Source organism: Callithrix jacchus, chromosome 9, assembly GCF_049354715.1.
Source record: "Callithrix jacchus isolate 240 chromosome 9, calJac240_pri, whole genome shotgun sequence".
NCBI classification, from domain to species: Eukaryota; Metazoa; Chordata; class Mammalia; order Primates; family Cebidae; genus Callithrix; species Callithrix jacchus.
In genome coordinates, this window is record NC_133510.1 from 2,521,970 (window position 1) to 2,545,891 (window position 23,922).

Here is a 23,922-nt window from a genome sequence, read left to right on the forward strand (position 1 = left end):
GAAGGCGCTCATTGGCTGCCACCGCCCCGGTCCGGGAGGCCGAGGAAGGCTGATTGGTCACAGGCTGTCAGCGCGGGCCACGCCTATCTCCTCTCCAGGTTCTAATTAGGTCAGGGGCCCCCACAGCCTCTTGGGTAGTCGGGGCGTGGGTTGGGTAGTCGGGGCGTGGGTTGGGTAGTCGGGGCGTGGGTCGCGTAGCCGGCCCTGGAAACATGGCGTCCGCTTCGGCTTTTGGTGTGAGGGAGCCCAAGGCCCAGCCAAGCCTTGCGGACGGCCATTCCTGGGTTCCCTTCCTACATTTTCGGCCTTTGGGCTGAGCCTTGGTGACCCCAGAGCTTGGTCGCATGCCCACCGGCGACAAGTGGCTTTGCACTGGGACGTGAAAGGGGACCGGAAAGTGCCGTGCGGCTTCAGGGTGGGTTCTGGTTATTACATTTTCAGGAGTTTTCGCAGAGTGTGGGGGCAGTTTGTGCCCTCCAGAGACCAGGGACCGGGGCCGGAGACGCGGCCAGGACCGTGGCTTCCCGTGCGAGCTCCGTTCGCGTCCGTCCCGCCCGGCCCCGGACCCGCTGGGAGCCCAGGGCCTTGAATGAGACGGTGCTCGCCCTTGAAAGCGCAGTTCTAGGTCATTCGGCGTTTCCAGCATTCCGGGCCCAGCTCACCCGCCATCCACGTGGACAGCACCAGTTCTGCGACGAAGCAGGCGATTCCTCTCGCCTGGACTTTCACTCGCCCCTGGTATCGAACCTCCACCCCAATTTTCCTCCGTACAACTCCTGCGCATTTTTAACGGCTCAGCCAACATTCCCTGCTCGGAATAAAGCCTGCCCCGTTCTGGACCTCCTTAGGAGTGCGGGCTCTGGAACAGGTGCTATGCCATTTATTACTTTTCTTTCTTATTTCTTTAATTTTTTTTTTTTTTTTTAAGAGATGAGGTCTGGTTCTGTCGCCCAGGCTAGAGTGCAGTGGGGGGATCATAGCTTACCGCAGGCTGGAGTCAAGCAGTCCTCCCGTCTCAGCCTCCCGAGTATATGGGATGATAGGCGCAGGCCTCTATGCCATTGTCAATGCTGTGGAGTTTGACTATTTGACCTCTGTGAGTCTCCGTTTTTGCATCTTAACATTGAGATAATACTAGCACTTCATAAGGTTCCGCGAGGATTAAATGGAAAGCTCTTACAGTGTAAGCGGTTAGTGAGTGTGAGCTGCTGTTACATGTGCCCCCAAAGTACTTCTGTAGGCCTTCTATAACGCTTGCCCTTTCTCTTACCGTGATTGGTTCTTCGCCCTGCTAGACTGAGGTTCTGAAACGCTGCGTCTTGTTTGTAATCTCAGCGTCTAGCAGTGCGGGGCAAATGTAAAGCTAAGAAATGATTTCCTAGAAAACTTTTTAAAAAGCGGTCTTTCTTCTCCTTTCCCTTTCTTCCTTTCCTTCCCTTTTTCCTCTTTGAGGTAGGAAATTTCAAACTTGGAGAAGAAGCTGAGACCCTAGGGGGAAAGATAGGTACTCACTTTGTTCTTGTTCTCCATGGTAACCAAAAAAGCCTTAACACTCACCTCAGCCTGACAGCTTCAGACAGGTTTCTTTTGGACGTTAGGCCCTTCACCTCCTCTTTCTTCCAGTGTTTACTTTAGAAAAACTTGTGATTGCAAATTCTCTGCTCCTTTGAAACGTATGTAAATCTCCTTAGACGCTTCCTGCCAGTTTTACGACCCAAGAATGTCTTTCTCAAGGACCTGGGAGCCATCCCTTTGAAATGTAATCATCAAGGAAGATAGCACCCTTATCTCTCAGTCTCTGTGGGAGGGTAGGAGCCTAACCTCCTGTGGGTGCCTTGTTCAGAATTGTAAAACTACAGCTTGTTTTGAAGATAAAAGAAAGTTTCTTTTTCCTTTGCAATTAGCAAACACAAATGTCATGTGATTTCCCCTACAGCAGCTCTTAAAAACTCCCCAAGAGGAAACAATAGTTTCGGTAGAGTTGAGTTTAATCTCCTATTGTAATTGTCTTAAAATCTTCCTTGCCTGTTTAACTTTGATGCAAATTTTGACAATGGAAATTTTAGGTTCTGCATTTTTTGTTTCTTCTCAATTATAGTGGGTTCTCCTATCTCACATTCTCTGATTTCTGGAGAAATCAATCCATTTGGACTCCAAAGATTGGAGTTTTGTGGAGTGAAGCTACTGTTTTTGTTTTGTTTTGTTTTGAGATGAAGTCTCACTCTAACCCAGGCTGGAGTGCAGTGTCACGATCTCAGCTCCCTCCAGCCCTCACCTCCCAGGTTCAAGTGATCCTCCTGCCTCGGCCTCTCAAATAGCTGGGATTACAAGCATGGGCCACCATGCCCAGCTAATTTTTGTATTTTTAGTAGAGATGGGGCTTCACTCTGTTGACCAGGCTAGTCTTAAACTCCTGGCCTCAAGAAATTTCACCCGCCTTGGCCTCTCACAGCCCTGGAATTACAAGCGTGAGCCACTGTGCCCCTCCAGAAGCTTCTATTTCAAAGTCAACATTGCAAAGGGTAGTGTGTGATGTGCAGGAGTGGAAAGGGCAGTCCATTCATATTATGGAAGTGCATGGGGAAATAAAAAACAGGCCTACCCCCTTGTTTATTATGAAGGGGTATGAGAAAAATGCAGTTTTCAAAGAAAGAGAACTGCTGAGAATGTAGTACCTTCTCAAAGAAAGCCAGGTTTGATTAAAGTGAGAAGCTAGAGGAAGCCACAGAGGACAGGGTTACAAATGGAAAGACTTCCGCAGTGGTGGAGGTAGTACGGAGAAGGGTTTCTTAAAATACAGGGATCCGTTTAAGATGAGGAGTTAGGTAGAGAAGGATTGAGATAGAGTAAAATGAAAGATGGAAGAGAAAAAAGAAGGCAGTAGAGGGAGAGGGGAGTTAATTTGGGGCATGGATAATGGAAGGAAATTGGTAGCCTGAGAAGCTCGGAACAGGCGCTCCACTTGCACGGGAAGGGAACTATCAGGCAGGTGATCTCGTTGCTAAAGGAAGCTAGGGGATTTAGGAAAAGGAGTTTGGCACTCTGGCCTCTGTCACCCAACCCTCCCCAATAACACACAGCACAGACAAACTGAGTGCACTGTTGACATTTAGTATCACCACAAATTCTCCCCCCATCACTGGTAGAAGCTAAGAAGATGAAATTCAGGCTATTGTTCATTTTTTTTCTTTTCTCTAACTGAGTTTTCTTATGTCAGTGCTGGTCCCTAGTTTGTTTGATCCCTCCCTCCCTCCACCCGCCCCCCGCCACTGCAGCTTTATTTTTATGAGACAGGGCCTTGCTGTGTTGCTTAGGCTGGAGTGCAGCAGTGCTCATGCAGTCTTGACCTCCCAGGTTAAGCAAACCTCCCACCTCAGCCTCCTCAGTAGCTGGGACTATTGGTATGTGCCACCACGCCCAGTTAATTTTTAAAATCTTTTGTAGAGATGGGTCTCCTTATGTTGCCCAGGCAGGTCTCAGACTCCCTCCTTGGCCTCCCAAAGTGCTGAAATTATAGTCATGGGGGCTTTTTTTTTTTTTCTTCTTCTACTTTTCATAGGAATTGGATAGATGAGGATAGACCCAGGAAATGAGAGTGGAATTTGAAAAAGAAAAACAGAGTAAAATGAAAAGTTAAAAAAAAGTTTACTCCTAAATATTTGTATGAAACTCAGGCTGGGGGAATAGAATGTAAAGGTACATACAAATAAAACGGAGTGACGTGCACTTATTGAATCCTGTTGTGAGAACTTAGGAAAAGATACTAAGGAAAATCTGAAATTCTCCTGAGGAAGGTCCCAGAAAAAACAAGGCTGGAAGTGAAGTCAGAGAGATGACACCAGGATACTAGACATTAGGATGTTAGACATCGGGAGGAAATTTCTATTCTGATTCTAGTGCCAAGGAAGCCATGAATGCTCTTTCCTGGCGCCTTTCAGCATTGAGAGTTATTCATCTGCCAGGGCTGCGGAAGGGGTAACTTTTCCATGCCCCAGGTAAAGGAGCTGTCCTTTCAGGGCCTTCCTGCTAGACAGACTGTGCCTGGGCCAGCCTGGTTCTCCCAAGTGCCCTCCCCATGGCCTCCTTCATTTCCTTGTGGAAACTGTAAATGATGGGATTGCACATGAGGGTGACGATGGTGTACAGGAGGGAGAAAGGCTTGTCTTTACCAGGCCTATGTGTGCTGCGGGGTTCATGTCAGAGAACATAGCTGAGGTGTAGAGAAAGATGACCACAGTCAGGTGAGAGGCACAAGTAGAGAAAGTCTTCACCCAACCTGAGCAGGGGGCTCTGCTGAGGATGGTGGCCAGGATGCACACACAGGAAGTGACAGTGTGGACCATGGGAGGATGGCGGCCAGGATGCACACACAGGAAGTGACAGTGTGGACCATGGGAGGATGGCGGCCAGGATGCACACACAGGAAGTGACAGTGAGGACCACAGGGCTGAGCAGCACCACGATGGCATCGGCAAAGATGACCCAGACCAAACTGAGTCCCCACAAGACAGCTGATCACCCTGGGGGCTTCACAAAAGAAGTTTTTTATGTGGTTTTCTCTGCAGAAGGGTTGTCAAAATGACATATACTGAAGGAAGATGCCTTTGATCAGCCCAAAGAACCAGGCAGTTCCCATGAGCCTGACACAGACCTTCCAGCTTACAATCTGGACATAGCTAAGTGGCTAGCAGATAGCAACGTAACGGTCATGGCCATAGAAGCCAAGAGGATGCACTCAGCTACACCAACTCAGAGACAGAGTACATCCGGGTCATGCAGGGTACAAAGGAGGCAGTGTGGTTCCTGACCACGAGGTGGATCAACATCTGTGGGATGGTAGTGGTGATGAAGCAGATATCCAGGAGAGACAGATGGCCAAGGAAGAAGTGCATGGGGCTGTTGAGCTTGGGATCTGTCCAGGTGATGATGATGAAGGTATTCATGGCCATGGCGAGACTGTCGAGGGCCAAGAAGATGGCAAAGAGCAATGCTCGTGTGGAAGTGGAGCTCTGCTGAAAGCCCATGAGGATAACTTCCGTCACTGTACTGCTGTTCCTTAGCATCTGGGGCCTGCTAAAATTCCATCACTGTACTGCTGTTCCTTAGCATCTGGAGCCTGCTTGAGGAGGGAAGATGGGAAAGCATAAGGGTATAGTTGTGGGGTACTAGAAGGTACTCACTTGGTCTCAGAAGCCCAATTATAAAACAGGATGGATGAGTGGTGGTCAACCTTTTGGAACTTAGTAAACTCTAATAATTTGGTAGGGTTACAGGGTGGTGAAAATGCCAGGGTCACCACAGACTGCACACATAGACTCATAATATCAAAACATAACGAAAGTACTGGTTATAATGTGCTTTATTCTGGTTTGATCAGGCGTCAAGTGAAGTATTGCACCTGCTCCAGATCCCTCAATACTGAAGGATTAGCCACTAACCAGGATGTGTTCAGAAGTGAAAAAATAAGATGATTGGGTCTGGTACGCATGCCAAATGAGGAAAAGTTTTAGGAATTGAAGAACTGAGTGTGTGGGGGAAAGGGATGGTGGCTATCAGCTTCTAGAAGATCATATTTAGGAAGCAGCTGAGATATTTAAAGGTATTTTTCTAGAAGGAAAAAATGCTCAGTCTCTGTGTACGTAATTTAAAATGACAAATGGGTTGAAGTTTCAAGGAAAATAAAAACATTGTAACCCTCGGGATTGTCCCTCAGCTAGCAGTGATTTGAACGTTTTTGGAGACAGCCATATCAAGCACTTCCCAGTTACCCACTTCTTCCCAGATCCACTCGCCCATCCATGCTATGCATGCTGGAGCTGGGGGCCAAGCGGGAGATCATTCGTGCATTTCTAACAGGAGACAGCTTTCCTTCTGGGGTTGGAATTTACTGTTACACACAACTTGGTAGCAAGGATCCAACCATCCCTGTGCAAAAAGGGAAGATAAGCAGGGCATAAATTGAGCCTCTCCAGAATGGACCTTCAGAGAACCTTCCAGTGTCCCTTTGTCTCTGGCAATAAATCTTGTTCTTTTTCCATTTTCAAAGAATGTGCAGTTACAATTCTTATGCTTTTGTCTCTCTATTGTAACTTTTAGGAAGTTGTTATGCTCATATTATCTCTGTCTTGTACTTTTCATCTTTTGGGGTTAGGATGTATCAGATCCCTTCCACTTTCAGATGCTTATACTTTTTTTTTAAACTTAAAAAAAATTTATACAGACAGGTGCTCACTATGTTGCCCATGCTGGTCTTGAACTTCTGGCTTTAAGTTATTCTCCTGCCCTGGCTTCCCAAAGTGCTGAGATTATACATATGAGCCACCGAGCCCGGCCTCACCTTCAGATGCTTATAGATGATAAGTATATTTCTGCTTAACTTTCAGTTCTGCCAACCATTCCTTTTCATTTTTTCCTCTCCGACTCCATTTTCTACACACACTCACTCTGCCCTCTATTAGTCCTTTTTCATTTTTCAATCTACTTCCCATCCTTATTATTCTCCCTCTCCTTTTCCCGTTTGTGGTGATGGTCGCCTCCCGTTTGTAGTGATGGTCGCTTCCCTTTTGTGGTGATTGAACCCCCCTGTTTTCTGCATGTCTCTCCATCTCTCATACTCTCTGTCTGCATTTACAGGTACCTGCCTTATCACTGCCACCCCTTGCAGCTCTAGATTCCCTCTAGGTATGATTTGATGTTGGGTCAAAATAGTGTCTGGGCGATAGGCCATTCCCATCATCTTTACTTTGGGATATGTTTCTTGTACCTAGAACCTCTCCTGGAGGCCCAGAAAAGGAAGGGAAGGGCAGACAGCACTGTCTAAGATGTTTCTTGGAAGCCTGTGCTCAGTGGACATGTTGGGGCTTGGGTCACATTCTGGGCAAATCAAGTCCATGAGCTACACTCCTGAGCAGTCTCGGGTTTGTCTAAGAAGAAACTGAGGTTGGACCTGAGGAATTACTAGGGCCTACTGGAGGATAAATGCTTGCCTGTGGTTCACTGCACCTTGTTAGCTACCATTAAAGGTTAATTAATGAAGCCTTTGTCTAAATCGATGGGACAATATCATGGAAATTACATTCTACCTCATTCTGTTGCTCGGCTGATACGATGTTTGTCACTGAGTCAAGTAACAGGTAACAGAAAGCATCTCATAGTGTTTGAAGAGGAGCTGGTCCAGGTAGGATCATCTGATCTGGAGGCCACTCTGGAAGAGAAGGTGTGTTTGATGACTTCGTTAGATATTTCACATCTGTACTATTAGAGATGAGTGTCTACTTAAATGACGTTGAGAGGTTTCATATGTATGCACTTTATAGTATGGGTGTGAAAACTTACATGCCCCTGGAAGGAGTGAAAGATGTGCCATCCCCAAACATGCCAGACTGGTATATTGATTATTGTCACCCAGGCTGGAGTCCAATGGTGCCATCTCGGCTCACTGTATGTAACCTTTACCTCCCAGGTTCAAGCAATTCTCCCGCCTCAGCTCCTGAGTAGCTGGGATTACAGGTGCACACCACCACGCCTGGCTAATTTTTTGTATCTTTAGGAAAGACGGGTTTCATCATGTTGGCCAGGCTGGTCTTGAACTCCTGACCTCGTGATCTGCCCACCTCAGCCTCCCAAATATTTATTTTGAGTTAAAAACATTGAAAAAGTTGTACTCTCAGAGCTGACCTAACTCTTACATTGAACCATAAGGATTCCACTGGGAGGGGTACTTCCTTCATTCCAGGGTGAAAAAATAGCCCTTATCATCAGAGAGTTAAAGACTACAATAAACCTAAATAAACATACTGAACAAAGTAACCCACCTTCCACCTGCTTCACCTCCCCGTATATCTGGTACATTTTACTGCCCCTGGCCAGGTTTTCTTTGTCCTTTCTTCTCAAAATACTGCTCTTTGTCTAACATAATACAAACTCCTTGCTTTGAACACCGTTTTGTAAAGATCCTCATGTGTATGTAAAACTAATACAATTTGTATACTTTTATTAATCTGCTTAGCGTTAATTTGGTTTCTAAATCCAGCTAAAGAGCCCACTAAGAGCTAAAGGGAGGGTTAAAGGTGAGCTCTGGCTCCCTCACACCCCATATACCATTTGCGAAAAATCTTATTCTGACCCATCTTTTTCAGATGGTATATTTGGAGTTTCTCAGGCTTTAAAAATTCTGTCTCAGTGCTCATGAATTGAGTTTTAGCACCTCGACTTGAAAATGACATGCCCCCCGCCCCCTTAGCTGAAGAAATACCAGCAAGAAAATAAAAACACTCCTGCCTTTACTCCGGTAACTGCAGATAAACACGTTATTCTGTAACATAAAATTTGCCCTTGCACATATTATTTCCAACAAAGAATTGTTGAAGAATGGACTTCAGAAATTGTTGCTAGGTCTTCCAAAACTAATCTTGAACTCTAAAATGTAACTTTTGGTTGTCTTAATTCATAGCCATGGTAATATTTAAACTGATCTCTGTTTTCTGAAAGACAGACAGTGTATACTTACGAATTTTCTTTCTTAAACTGGAAGAGGATCATGTTTTGTTTTTATTTTTTATTTATTTTTTATCACAAATGCAGAGATAAAATAAAAAGCCAACCATGACTCCTTGGGTTTCCTATTTAAAGAGTTGAGGGTCTTGGCCTGGACTCAGACAGGACTGACAGATGGATAGCTTTTTCTCGATTCCATGGGTGGTGGTGGTGGTCCACGGCCCTTCTTGGTTGCTGGAGTGATTTCTCTGGTTAACTCTGATAATAAATGAGACTCTGGCATGCTAACTAGTTGTGCAACCCCTGAGCGAATGCGAGAAAATTTTTCCAATCTATCCATCTGACAAAGGGCTATCCAGAATCTACAAAGAACTTAAATTTACAAGAATAAAACAACCCCATCAGAAAGTGGGCAAAGGATATGAACAGACACTTTTCAAAAGAAGACATTTATGCAGGCAACAAATATATGAAAAAAAGCTCATCATCACTGGTCATTAGAGAAATGCACATCAAAGCCACAATGAGATACCATCTCACACCAGTTAGAGTGGCAAACAGTAAAAACACACACACACACACACACACACACACACACGTACGTTTATTGTGGCACTGTTCGCAATAACAAATTCTTGGAACCAACCCAAATGCCCATCAATGATAGACTGGATTAAAAAAAAAAATGTGTCCCATGGAATACTAAGCAGTCGTAAAAAAGCATTAGTTCATGTCCTTTGCAGGGACATGGATGAAGCTGGAAATGATAATTCTCGGCAAACTAATACAAGAACAGAAAACCAAACACCACGTGTTCTCACTCATGTGAGAGTTGAACAATGAGAACACATGGACACAGGGAGGGGAACATGACACACAGGGGCCTTCTGGGGTGTGGTGGGCTAGGGGAGGAATAGCATGAGGAGAAATACCTAATGTAGATGATGGATTGATGGATGCAGCAAACCACCATGGCACATGTTTATGTAACCAACCTGCACATTCTGCACATGTACCACAGGACTTAAAGTATAATAATAAAAAAAGGCTGGGCGCAGTGGCTCACGCCTGTAATCCCAGCACTTTGGGAGGCCGAGGCGGGTGGATCACGAGGTCAAGAGATCGAGACCATCCTGGTCAACATGGTGAAACCCCGTCTCTACTAAAAATACAAAAATTAGCTGGGCATGGTGGCACATGCCTGTAATCCCAGCTGCTCAGGAGGCTGAGGCAGGAGAATTGCCTGAACCCGGGAGGCGGAGGTTGCGGTGAGCCGAGATCACGCCATTGCACTCCAGCCTGGGTAACAAGAGTGAAACTCCATCTCAAAAAAATAAAAAATAAAATAAATATATAAAAAAAGAGTTGAGAGTCTCTAATCTTTCTTAACAGTAGTTTACAAAGTAGCTCATATACATAGCAACATTTGACTCTCCATTTTGTTATTGTATCTTAATGATGTGATTTAATCTCATTGAGGAACCTTTGATAAGTTATGTTGGACTGTGTAGCTGAACACAGCGTGGCAAGGAGAAAAGAATAGGGAATGACTTTTCAGCTTTGGGTCTAACCATTTTAGAACCATCTGCAGGCAAAATCAAAATGGCTCAACAGTTCCGAGAACCTCTCAAAAGAGCAGATGGGTACTGGGGGAGCCCCAACATGAGACTGGAAGTAGAGCTGTTTTAATTATGATATTCCTGGTTAGGCACAGACTTCATGAGTTAAGAGAATAAAATGCTGGATACTGTTAGGCGTGTGGTAGGTGAGAAATAACTCGATATTCCTGATGTTTCCCTCTTTTTCAAGGGAGTTGTAATAACATAATACTCCCGACCTTTCTCTTCTCCACGGGAGGTGGAGCGGCTTACCTGGTTGGCGATTTTAGAAGGAGAAACTGAGCACATGTGTTCTATCCCTTTCCCCTCCCCTTCCTCTTGGGAGTGAGTGGTCTTTTCCAGGGCAGACTCCGCCCTTGTTGGGAAGCCTCTTGTTGGCCAGTGCTGCCACTGATGGGGAATACGTCTATCTGTCTGTCCGACTGTGCTTCTGTATTAGGAAGTCCATGCTTTGTTATTAATAAAGGTGACATTTTGACCTCCATCTGCTGACTCATTGTCTTATTTCTCAGTTGATTCAGAGCCAGATGGGAAGAGTAATACTGTTTACTGGATCCCCTTCAAAGTCCCAAACAAGTATATGTATATTGTGATATTATTATGTGTATGGACATAAAGTTGCAAAGATACGATAGCGTTTTGGTTATCATTAAACTCAGTTGTAATGTCTGGCAGGTCCTGGAAGGAAAGGATACACATATTTTGCATTCTCAGAGTACAGTGCGGGTGAATTGAAGGACACAAGTCAACATTCCATGACCACAGGAGCACAATGAACAAAGTGTGCTATTGTGAACTAGACTGGTGGGAAAATGTCTTCTTATAATGTAAGGCTCTGATTCTTGTCATATTTACCTAAGAGGAGCAGAACAGTATTGGATACATTCAACAGCAACAATGTTACTGTTGTTCTGTTAGCATGCTATAAAAACAGGAAATAAAATATATAATGCATATTTTATGGTTTGCTAATTCTATGGAATCCGTTTTAGGAATGGGGTTAGTGCACTTACATTGTGAATGAACTCACCAACCTTGTTTAAATTATGTAGGGTCTTCTCTTAGAAAGCTTCAGCCTATATGAGGTTTTACTATCGTCTTGTAGGTCTGCTTTAAATAAAATGTGCCTCTCATAATTTCAAACCTTATACCACTTAAAACCTGGTTTATCTAATGCATACTTCAATCTCTTACTTTTTGGATTAAACTAATCCATCATTTTGCTGGTTGAATAAACCTTATAGTAGACAAATTTAATGTGACATTCACCTCTACTAAAAATACAAAAATTCACCGGGCGCGGTGGCGTGCACCTGTAGTCCCAGCTACTCGGGAAAGTGAGGTGAGAGAATCTCTTGAAGCCGGGAGCAGAGTTTGCACTGAGCCAAGATCGTGCCACTGCACTGCAGCCTGGGTGACAGAGTGAGACTCTGTATCAGAAAAAAAAGAAAAGAAAAATTGAAAGCATTTAGAAGGAAATGTAGGGGGATATCGTTATGATTGGGGCAGGGTCTTAGTTTGGGCTGCTCTAACAAAATGCCACAGACTGGGTGGCTTAAACAACAAACACTGATTTCTCCCAGTTCTGGAGGCTGATGGCCAAGATCAGGGTGTCAGCATGGTTGGTTCTTGGGGTGGGCCCACCTCCTGGTTCACAGAGGGCCATCTTCTTGTGTCCTCACATGGCAGAGAGCAAGAAAGACAAGAAGCAACTCTCTTGTATTCCGTCTCCACCCCCTTTTTTTCCAAGGTTGAGTCTCACGCTGGAGTGCAATGGTGCGAATCTGGCTCACTGCAACCTCCACCTCCCGGGTTCAAGCAGTTGTCCTTCCTCAGCCTCCCGAGTAACTGGGATTACAGGCACCTGCCACCACACCTGGCTAATTTTTGTATTTTAGTAGAGACAGGGTTTCACCGTGTTGGCCAGGTTGGTCTGAAATTCCTGATCTCGTGATCTGCCTGCCTCGGCCTCCCAAAGTGCTGGGACTAGAGGCGTGAGCCACCTCGCCCAGCCTGATTCTTTTTTTCTTACTTAAAATTTTACTTTAAGTTCCTGGATGCAAGTATAGAACATGTAGGTTTGTTACGTGGGGGATATGTGTGCCATGGTGGTTTGCTGCACCTATCAACCCGTCATCTAGGTTTTAAGACCCACATGCATTAGCTATTTGTCCTAATGATTCTTTAAAAATTCTCTGAATACTGGCAGTTGGCTCAAGCCTACCAGATTTGGGTCCTGAGTGAGGCTGGGGGCAGGCCTGTACCTTTATTTTTAAATTTATTTAATTTATTCCATTTTTAAAGTGATAAGGTCTTGTTCGATCACCAAGGCTGGAGTGCAAGTGGCATGATCATAGGTCACTGCAAACTTGAACTGCTGGGCTCCAGTGAGCCTCGCGCTTCAGCTTCCAAAGCATTGTGATTACAGGTGGGAGCCACCTGACCCTAGGCCTGAACCTTCCATCCTGTGGACTGTGGACATCAGCCACTCACTCCTGGGTGCTGGCATGGGGTTTAATTTCCAGTGACTGGCCCAGACCCTGCTCACAGGAAGATTTCAAGGGAGGCTGCTGAAGGAACAGCATGCAACTTGCCCACTCGCACACTTTCACACAGATGGGGGTGGGGGTTGGAGGAGGCGGGGGGTTGTGTGGATCAGCTTCAGGCACAGCTGTCTGGCTTCCTATGGGATGTGACCACATGAAGGTCAGGCAAGAAGATGACTAAATTTGTCTTCTTGGAATCATTGCTTCATAATTGTTGCTTCCCACCATTGGCATTGGAGAAAGGCTGGGCCACAGAGGCCAGATGAACTTTGTGTTGGCCAGCATGTAAGCAGAATGTCTATCCAGCTGGAAAGTAAGCAGTGAAGGTGTGTTCACCTAAGCCGGGAGGGGGTCACGAACCTCGCTGGCCTGCCCCAGCTCTGCCTTTGGCCCTGTGGCTACAAGGCTGTCCTACCAGGAGCAGCCCCCACTGGCAGCTCTGGCCCTGGGGATTTGTGAGTGTTTGGCGGGGGCAGAGTGAGGAGAGGCCAAGTACACACTGTATCTAACCCTAGTGCAGCTCAGGATTCGGTTTCCTCAGCCCCTTCTCAGGGTCTCAGCTCCGGCTCTAAAGGCAGCAGGAAGATGGGCTCTCCTCACCCCTTAAGTCCCCTGTCCTCTTTTACCCCCCTACTTCGGACTCAGCTTCACCTAATCCAGCCACAAAGACAGAAGAGGGCAAATCACTCAGGGAGGGAGGCACTTGAGCCCCGGATCTGCCCAGGCAAAGCATCCTGTGCGTCTCCCACGGCTTAACACATCTGCCTGGGACTCTAGGAAAGGGCCAGAGGGCGGAAGGTGACACAGGAGTTTCTAGCACTACTGTCCAGGGCCTCCAGGGAATTTCTCACGCTGTGGAGGCAAAGACTGGTTCCCCTGGGGATGTGTGTGTGAGTGTGTGTGCTCCCCAGGGCCCCACGGAGGTCAGGATCCTCTCCATTCAGGACAGCAAGGAGAGAATGGCCTGGAGTGAGGCCCTAGGGTGCTAAAGCAGGACAGGGTATCAGAAACCGGGTCCTGGGATGCTTAGAAGGGACCATAGGGAAGACTTGGAGTGTTGCATGCGCCTAGGGCCTCTCCTGCTGGATGTGGCTTTCGGAGGCGGCGATCCCCGAGGGTTCCTTGCTCTAGGGTCGCCTCTTAGAACTGCTTGTGTAGGGGAAGAGTGAGCAGGGCAGCCGTGGCATGGTGGGAGCCTCGTGTTCACCGGCTCTACCCGCGGGACCAGACCCCTACAGCTCCCCAGCCAGCAGGGCCAGGACGTGACTCGGGAATCTGGGTGCTCCCCAGGTCCCGGGGCATTTGGGGGCGCCGCGCCTGCCAGCGTCTGAGCTCCAGCCCGGGTCCGGGTCCGGGTGCACCCGCCCGCCCTGCCGACTGTGCCAGGGCCAAGGCCGGGGGGCGCAGGGCCTCGTGCACGGCCGGCTCCGACGCATCATCTTTGTATTCCACCTCTGTCCGCCGCGCCGAGTCGCCAAGAAGCGTTTCATGCCCCGGTGACCCGAGAGAGGGTGAGGCGAAGGGGAAGGTTCCGGGGCGCGTGTCCCACAGGCTCAGGTGGGGCGGCCGTGCGCGCCTGCAGGACCCGGCTCCTGGGACATGCCCGGGACTCCGCGGCGGAGGGTGTGTGCGGCGGGGCGCGGGCTCGCTGGAGAGCTCGGCTGCACACGGAGCAGGCGGACTCGGCGGGACCGCAGCGCGCGGAAGCAGCGCCCCCCGTCCTTACCCCGCCCCGCGCAGGTGAGCGGCGGACCCGGGCTGCCTGACTCCCCGGTGCCAGCCTTCGGCCTCGCTCGGCGCCGCCGGGACCCGGACGAGTCGGGGACGGCGTGGAGGTTGCGGCCCGAGTGCTCCGAGCGCTGCCCTCTGGACGCCGAGGGGTTGCGGGGCGGCTTTTGCTTTGATCTGGGGGTGCAGCCCGGCGGCCCCACTGCCTCCTCCCACGACCCGCGGGTGGGTGCAGCGGGGCCAGGCGGCGGCGCTCGCATCCCGCGCGGGGTCACCGCAGCGACGGGCCACTTGTGCCAGCTACAGGCGCGGTCTGGTGGGGGTGGGGGAGGGAGGGCGCCCGCTCGGGTCCCACCGGGCTGGCCGGGCCGCCGGTGCGTTCCGTGGCTGGAGAACCCGAGCCGGGATGCTGTCCACTCCCCTTTCCTTTTGAGACTCAGAGGGAAAACCTTCTCAGTTAAAAACCCCGCACCGCGGTGCCCCTGCTCTGCGGCGCCGGGTTGGGTGTGCGCGGTTGGGCGCGGGCTCGCGGAGGAGCTCGGTTTCGCGGACCCAGCGGGCGGCGGCCGGTGGGAACGGCAGCCCTGCGCCCTGGCCAGGTGGGCTGGGGGGCCCGGACTCGCCGGCGGCAGTGGCAGCCTGGGGGCCCCCTCGGCGCTGCAGAGGCCCGGATGCCGGGGGCGCGGAGGAGGCTCTGGTCCCAGTGCTCCCGAGCGCTGCGGTGTGGACTCGACGGGACTGCGGGGCGGCTGTTGCTGGGATCTGGGAGTGCAGCCCCCAGGGCGGGCGGGTGCCCCCGGACCCCGCTCCTCTCCTACCTGCCCACTTCTCTCTCCCACGACCGGTGGGTGGGTGCAGCGGGTACTAGGCGAAGCTCTTGCATCTCCGGGTTGGGTGGGGGGGGCCACCCGGCGCCAGCTAGAGGCTCTGTCTGGGGGTCGTGGGGGGGCACTCGGGTCCCGCCGCCGGGCTAGGCGGGCCGCTGGTGCGTTCCCTCGTCCTCGCTTGGCACTGGCATCAAGTCTCGGTGCCGGGCGGCAACTGGGTTGGGGTCGCCTCTGGGTTCGTTATCCCCGGAGAACCCGAGCCCGGATCTTTGCCCCCTTCCATTTCTCTTTATAATAAGGCCCAGAGAGAAAACCTTCTCAATTAAAGACCCCGCACCTCGTTGCCCTGGGGCTGCAGGCATTGGGTTGGGGGCACGCGGGGACCTGCCCCTGGGGCCCCTTCCCCAAGGCAGGCACTGCCTGGAAAGGCTGCTGGTGGTAGATCTGGCTGCAGATGGTGAAGGAGAACATTGGGGACAGTTCCCCCCGCTTGGCTGTGCTGGGCCCATCTGCAGTGTTTCTGGTTCTAATCACTGCGCCCAAATGCAGTGTTTCTGGTTCTAATCACTGCGCCCATCTGCAGTGTTTCTGGTTCTAATCCCTGCGCCCATCTGCAGTGTTTCTGGTTCTAATCACTGCGCCCATCTGCAGTGTTTCTGGTTCTAATCACTGGGCCCATCTGCAGTGTTTCTGGTTCTAATCACTGGGCCCATCTGCAGTGTCTCTGGTTCTAATCACTGGGCCCATCTGCAGTGTCTCTGGTTCTAATCACTGGGCCCATCTGCAGTGTCTCTGGTTCTAATCACTGGGCCCATCTGCAGTGTCTCTGGTTCTAATCACTGGGCCCATCTGCAGTGTCTCTGGTTCTAATCACTGGGCCCATCTGCAGTGTCTCTGGTTCTAATCACTGGGCCCATCTGCAGTGTCTCTGGTTCTAATCACTGGGCCCATCTGCAGTGTCTCTGGTTCTAATCACTGGGCCCATCTGCAGTGTTTCTGGTTCCAATCACTGGGCCCATCTGCAGTGTTTCTGGTTCCAATCACTGGGCCCATCTGCAGTGTTTCTGGTTCCAATCCCTGCGCCCATCTGCAGTGTTTCTGGTTCTAATCACTGCGCCCATCTGCAGTGTTTCTGGTTCTAATCACTGGGCCCATCTGCAGTGTTTCTGGTTCTAATCACTGGGCCCATCTGCAGTGTTTCTGGTTCTAATCACTGGGCCCATCTGCAGTGTTTCTGGTTCTAATCACTGGGCACATCTGCAGTGTTTCTGGTTCTAGTCACTGCCCCCATCTGCAGTGTTTCTGGTTCTAATCACAAGTGGAACAGTTTCAGTGCAGCTTATAGGTTCATGTGAGTGATGAACTTGGGTGGAGGTGTTGACGCAGCTTGTTCTCTCCTCCTAGGCTCTTAGTACATCCAGGATCCTGGGCTGCCCGGGGGCCTGGCCACTCCTGCCCGCAGCCCTGCCTTGGCTGAGCTGTCACTGTGGCGTGTCCCAGGCTGCTGGCATGCCTGTCATCAGCAGTGCACAGGTATGCATGTGTGTACATATGTATATGCCCCCCACACATACCATGCCCACCTCACACACCACACACGTACCCCATACACACCACACACATATCATACCCACCTCTCACATACTACACACGTCATGCCCATCTCACATACACCACACACACATACCCCATACACGGCACATATACCATTTCCACCTCACACTGCACATGTACCATGCACACCTCACACACCCCACACACATACCCCACACACACCACACATACCATTCCCACCTCACATACTACACACATGCCATGCCCACCTCACACACCACCCACATACCCCATACACACCACACACAACATACATATACCCACCTCTCACATACTACACATATACCTCATATACACCACACACAACACATGCATCATACCCACCTCTCACACACTACACACATGCCATGCCCATGTCACATACACCAGACATACCCCATACACACCACATATACCACACATACCATATCCACCTCACACTGCACACACACCCTGCCCACCTCACAGCACACACACATACCTCATACACCCCACACACAACACACATCATACCCACATCATACATACCACACATACCCCATACATACCACACATGACACACATACCATGCCCACCTCACATACCCCACATACTTAACCCATATACACCACACACATACCAGGCCCACCTCACATACACCACACATGTACCACACACAACACATATATATCCACCTCACACACCACACACTCCATATATACCATGCCCACCACACACACTCCACACATTTAACCCATATACACAACACATACACCATGCCCACCTCACACATACCATACATATATCATACACTCCTAACACACACACCCCATACACACCACACACAATACACACCACCTCGCACACCACATATACACCATGCCCACCTCACACATACCATACATATATCATACCCACCTCACGCACACCACACACACCCCAGGTACACCACACATGTACTATACTATACCCACCTTACATAACACACACCACATATACACCATGCCCACCTCACACACACCACACACATATATGCACCTCACACACACACCACGTATACACCATGCCCACCTCACACCCCACACATTCAACTCATATACACCACACACATACCACATCCCCCTCACACACACCATACACACCACATGCATATCATAACCTCCTCACATACACCACATATATACCATGCCCACCTCACACACACCAGGCGCTTAACCCATATGCACCACACACACGACACACATACTTCATACACAGCATGCACTCTTCACACATACCACACACCACACACACCATACACACCACACACACCTTATACACACATGCCACACATACCACACACACCACATGATACCACACATGCACACCATACACATTTTGTATATACTCACACACCCCATACATGCCACACACCTCACACACTTCATAAAAACCATACACACAGCACACTACACCCTCATACATATTACATCACCCATACAACACACTGCCTTCCATGTAGGCAACTTATTCACACTACACAGATAAGACACACACCACACAATATCATATATACATACACTGTACACATGTAATGCACACACACACACCCCATACGCACCACACACACTCTACGCACCTCATACAACCACACACATTACACACACCTCATACATACCACACACCACAAACACTACACCATGGACACAAAAAATACACACTGAACCCTTCCACACTACATCACACTCCACGCGTACCACATACACATCACATTCACATCACAAACACCAGATACCACACACCATACACAGTACACTCCACACACTCACCACACCCTCCATAACACTTCGTCATCAAACACACACACACCCCCCACACTAAACACTCCCTATCCACCACACCACACACCCCCCACACTAAACACTCCCTATCCACCACACCACACACACCCCACACTAAACACTCCCTATCCACCACACCACACACACTGTATTTCACACACACACCACACACCCCTGCCATACAAACTACTCATTGAATGAAATGGGATGATTTAGTTTTCCCCAAATACATACTGTCCATCAGCACGCCCCCGGCTGTCCTGGCTGGCACATCCCCTGGTCCCGCTCTCCCTTGGGTCAGCACTGCCTCCTGCATTTCAGGTGTCTCTGGCTGTGCCCTGGGGTGTGCTCATGTCCTGATCGCCTGGGAGGCTGGCCCCTCTGCCCCAGTGGCTGCCTTCCTGGAGGAGACTGGCCTTTCTCCCACCTCTCTTGACTCCAAGTGGTGGCTGGTGTGGGAAGTCCTGCTTCCTCCCCTTGGTGTCTGCCCTTCCTTGTGGGCTGTTTTCTCCCAGTGCTGATGTCTCCCCAGCTAGAAGAGGAGACCCTCAAAGGCGCACAGGTGGGTTTGATTATAATGCTCATGAATAATAAAATGCGATTTGGTAAAAGACTCAACCTTCAGCTGTCATTTTTCACGTTGCTGTTGGAGAATGGGGTGGGAAGTGCCGTCAGGCTGGAGTGGCCCCGTGCATGGCCGGGCTTTGTGAGGTTCTGACTCTGTCCTTCCCAATGTTCCTCCCACTGTGGCTGCCTCCAGGCGATGATGGCTGCGTGAGTGCCTGCCATGGCCCACTGGAAGCATGAGAGTGTGGGGAGCAACATGTTGGACCACGAGCTGAGGCCGGGCCCTGTCCCCCACGGCCAGGAGCAAAGACGTGGAGCTGCCCTTAGAGGACTATAGCCTCCTACTGTGGCCAGAGAGCTCCATGCCCGAGGAGTAGAAGTGCCACAACCACAGCCCCGATGGAGACTCCAGGTCCAACTATGTGAACAACTACACACCACACACATAGCACACACATGCCCACCACACACACTCCACACACTTAACCCATATACACCACACATACACCATGCCACCTCACACATACCATACACATATCATACCCACCTCACACACATACCCCATACACACCACACACAATACACACCCACCTCTCACACCACATATATACCATGTCCACCTCACACACCCCACGCACTTAACCCATATACACCACACACACACCACACATACCATGCCATCTCACACACACTCTACACATATCATACCCACCTCACACACCAGGCACACTTAACCCACACACACTACACACCACATATATACCATGCCCACCTCATACACCCCACACACTTAACCCATATACACCACAAACACAGCACACACATATCATACCCGCCTCACACACACCACACACTGCGATATTGGAGGAGGAGGAGGGCATCACCTACAACATCTGCTACAGCCCCAAGGACAACAGCTGCCCGGAGGGCATGGACTGTAATGGGGATGAGTACCTGGTCCATGGCACGCACCCGTGGACACCAACAAGTGCCAGGAGCATCTACACAAAATGCCTCATAACTGGACCAGTGAAGAGCTCAGCCCCCCATTAGAACTGCAAGGCAACCAGTACCTTTCACGGCCTCTCTTCAGCATCTGCAGGGGCTGTACCAAGGAGGTCCCTTGCTCTCAGGCCCCTCTGCTACCTTCCCTGGGACAGGAGAGTCCTACTCTGGGGCAGGAGAGGAATGGCTGGACTCGGCAGGCCTGCACCCCCACAGCCACTGTGCTGAGGGCAGCCAGGACTACCCGGATGGCCACCTGCCCATCCTGGAGGACGAGCCCTCTGTCCTGGAGGCCCACGACCAGGAAGAAGATGGCTACTACTGTCCCAGCAAAGAGGCCAATGGGAACACTGGTGCCTCCCACTACCACCCGAGGCATGGGACGGGACTTAGAGGACCAGGAGGGAGACATCGACCTGATCGTGGCCGAGATCAAGAGGAGCCTGAGCATGACCGGCATCACCAGTGCCAGTGAGGCAGCAGAACTAGAAAACGTTGCGCAGGAGTGACAAACTCTAGATTCAGAGGAGTGGGTACCTCTAGGGATGGGTAGAGGAATAAGCCTGTGGGGGGAGGTTCTGGGGCCTTTATTTCATACATAAGTTTGTTTTAGTTCATAAAACACAAAAAAATCTGAAGCAAGTACCACTACATATGAGTATGTTCTGATAACCCCAGAGAGTGGTACCCAGGGGTTTGGCATATGGGCTCCTACAGATTTATGTATGTTTGAAATACTTACTTTGAAATATTTACTTACATTTATTCATTCATTCTTGAGATGGAGCCTTGCTCTGTCGTCCTTGACTCACTGCAACCTCTGCCTCCTGAGTTCAAGCAATTCTCCCACCTTAGCCTCCTGAGTAGCCAGGTTTACAGGTGCGTACAAGCACGCCGGTGTAATTTTTGTGTTTTTAGTAGAGACGGGATTTCACCATGTTGACCAGACTGGTCTTGAACTCCTGACCTCAAGTGATCTACCTGTCTCAGCTGCCCTTGGAGGACTATAGCCTCCTACTGTGGCCAGAGAGCTCCATGTCTGAGGAGTAGAAATGCCACAACCACAGCCCCGATAAGGACTCCAGGTCCAACTATGTGAACACCACCAACATGATGGGGTTATGCACCCGCACTGAAGTATTTAATAATACATTTTATTTCGTTTTAAGGAGTGTCTTTTGGTGAGTATGCCCAGGAGGAGGATGGCTGTGGAGATGGACAGGCACCCTCCCTGGTATGCACCCGGCCCCTTGTCTGGCCTAGCCAGGCCCCAGCTGCAGGCTGAGTGATTGTCCATGGGCCAGACAGGCTGACATCATGCACCCACTGTGATATTAGAAGTAATATCTGCTTAAAATATTATGAATAACATTTCTGAGTATACACGTGGTGGACACCAGCTTTGATATTAAAGTAATATCTTTCTAGGATATAATAAATATGTCATAGGGTCTTAAACATAATGTACACCCTTATTTATACATTATGTTTAAAATCAGCTTCGATATTAAAGTAATATCTTTCTAAGATATTATAAATAATGTCATAGGGTCTTAAACAAAATGTATTAGGAGTAATATATCCATGAAACAAGAAAAAGTCTGAATGTATTCGGAGTAATTAGGAGTAATATGTTTAATGTCATAGGGTGAGTAATGTCACCCTAGCCCCCCGGATATTACAAACCCCATGGCTGCCTGCAGCCCCATAGCCATAGGGCGAGTAATGTCACCCCGGCCCCTCCTGGATATTACGAACCCCATGGCTAGGGAGCTGCCTGCAGCCCACTAGCCATAGGGCGAGTAATGTCACCCTGGCCCCCCCGGATATCATGAACGGGATATTACCCACACCAGCTATTTAGAAAATTTGGAGTAATATGATACTAGGAACCGTATCATAGGGAGAATATAATGTTATTCTGTTTCTTTTTTGATATTAGGCACAATAACACTAATTGTAGTTCTTCCTCTGTGATATTGACAAAAATATCATCCTCACCCCCTTGTTATAGAATTGAAATCACAGGGGTTTCACCCCATGCAATATTTAATGTAATTATTTTTTGTGGATGTTAGTCACAGTGTCACAGCGTGGTGTACACCTCTTTCCATATTGAGAGTATTACCATATGGGCAGTGACAACATCCTCTCCTTCCCTGGATATTAGGAACAATAGCACAGGGCGGGTGTGCAGCCCCAGCCACATTGGTTGCAATATCATCTCTCATCCCTAGATATTAGGAATAGATGTATCACAGGGGGGTTGTGTGCTTCCTGAGAAATTTGGAGCAATATCCTCTCCATTTTTGGATATTAGAAACAATCTTACAGTGGTGGTGTACACTTCTGGCGATATTGAGAGGCTAATCCTCTCTCCCCCGATATTAGGACCTATATCACGGAAGCGTTGTACACCGCCTGGGGGCATGTAAACTTAATGCAATTCTGTGAGTAATATTATCCTCTTCCCCCATTAGAAACAGTATCACACAGGGTGATACATCCCTTCTGATGTACAGCCCTGGGTATTAGACCGATATCACGGGAGCGGGAGGATATCTAGGATACTGGGAGTAATATCGTCCTCTTCCCCCTGGATACTAAGAAGAATATCAGAGGGGGATGGACACTGCTGCTTTATTGGGAGTAATATTATTCTGTCCCCCCCACCTCAGATATTAGGAACAGTGTTATAGAGGTGGTGTACACCCCCTGAGATATGAAGAGTAATATCCCTCTCTGCCCCTTTAGCTATTAGGAACAACGTTAAAAGACGGTGTGTACACCACCAGCGATACTGGGAGGAGTGTTAGCCTCTACCCCCAGATACCAGGGAAAATAGCCCAGCACAGGTGTACAATTCTTACGATATTGGGAGTAATATCATCCTCTTCCCCCCTGCCCCGCCATATCAGAAACACCACCACAGGGGCTGTGTTTACCCACTGCGATATTGGGAGCAATATGATGCTCTCCCTTCCTGGATATTAGAAAAAAAATCTCCCAACCTAGCAAAGCAGGACAATATTCAACCCCAGGTAATACAGAGAAGACCACAAAGATATTCCTCAAGAAGAGCAACCCCAAGGCACATAATCATTAGATTCACCAGGGTTGAAACGAAAGAGAAAATACTAAGGGCAACCAGAGGGAAAGATCAGGTTACCCACAAAGGGAACCCTATCAGACTTCAGAAGAGAGTGGGGGCCAATATTCAACATCCTTAAAGAACAACTTTCAGCCCAGAATTTCATATCCTGCCAAACTAAGCTTCACAATTGAAGGAAAAATAAAATCTTTCATGAACAAGCAAGTACTCAGAGATTTTATTACCACCAGGCCTGCTTTGCAAAAGCTTCTGAAAGAAGCATTACACACAGAAAGAAACAACCAGTATTAGTGTTTCTAAAAATATACCAAAAAGTAAAGAGCATCAACATAAAGAATTTACATCAACAAATGGATAAAATAGCCAGTTAACATCAAATAGAAGTAACCCTAAATTTAAGTGACTAAATCCCCCAATCAAAAGATACAGCCAAAACCTAATGGTATGCTGCATCCAGACCCATTTCACATCCAAAGATACACAAAGACTCAAAACAAAGGGATGGAGAAAGACTTACCAACCAAATGGAGAGCAAAAATAAATAAAGAGCAGGAGTTGCAATTCTCGCATCTGATAAAATAGATTTCAAAGCAACAAAGGTATAGTGGTAAAAGGATCAATGCAACAATA

At 48.9% G+C, this 23,922-nt stretch overlaps 1 protein-coding gene and 1 long non-coding RNA gene across 3 annotated transcripts; one reads left to right on the forward strand and one right to left on the reverse strand.

The window, feature by feature from the left end:
* The first annotated feature begins 152 nt into the window (after positions 1-152).
* Positions 153-23,489, forward strand: LOC128928663 (uncharacterized). 2 transcript variants are annotated; one of them, XR_013522442.1, is made up of 3 exons: positions 153-868; positions 16,621-16,749; positions 19,369-23,489. It is a non-coding gene; the product is annotated as an uncharacterized LOC128928663 (long non-coding RNA). The 2 variants fall into 2 exon arrangements; XR_013522441.1 differs by lacking the exon at positions 153-868 and adding an exon at positions 14,217-14,401.
* On the reverse strand, positions 4,027-5,063 carry OR10AD1 (olfactory receptor family 10 subfamily AD member 1). The gene is given in 6 exon segments (XM_017975789.4): positions 4,027-4,187; positions 4,190-4,290; positions 4,391-4,489; positions 4,491-4,710; positions 4,713-4,751; positions 4,754-5,063. Coding segments are annotated over 6 exon segments (930 nt in total).
* Positions 23,490-23,922: the final 433 nt, after the last annotated feature.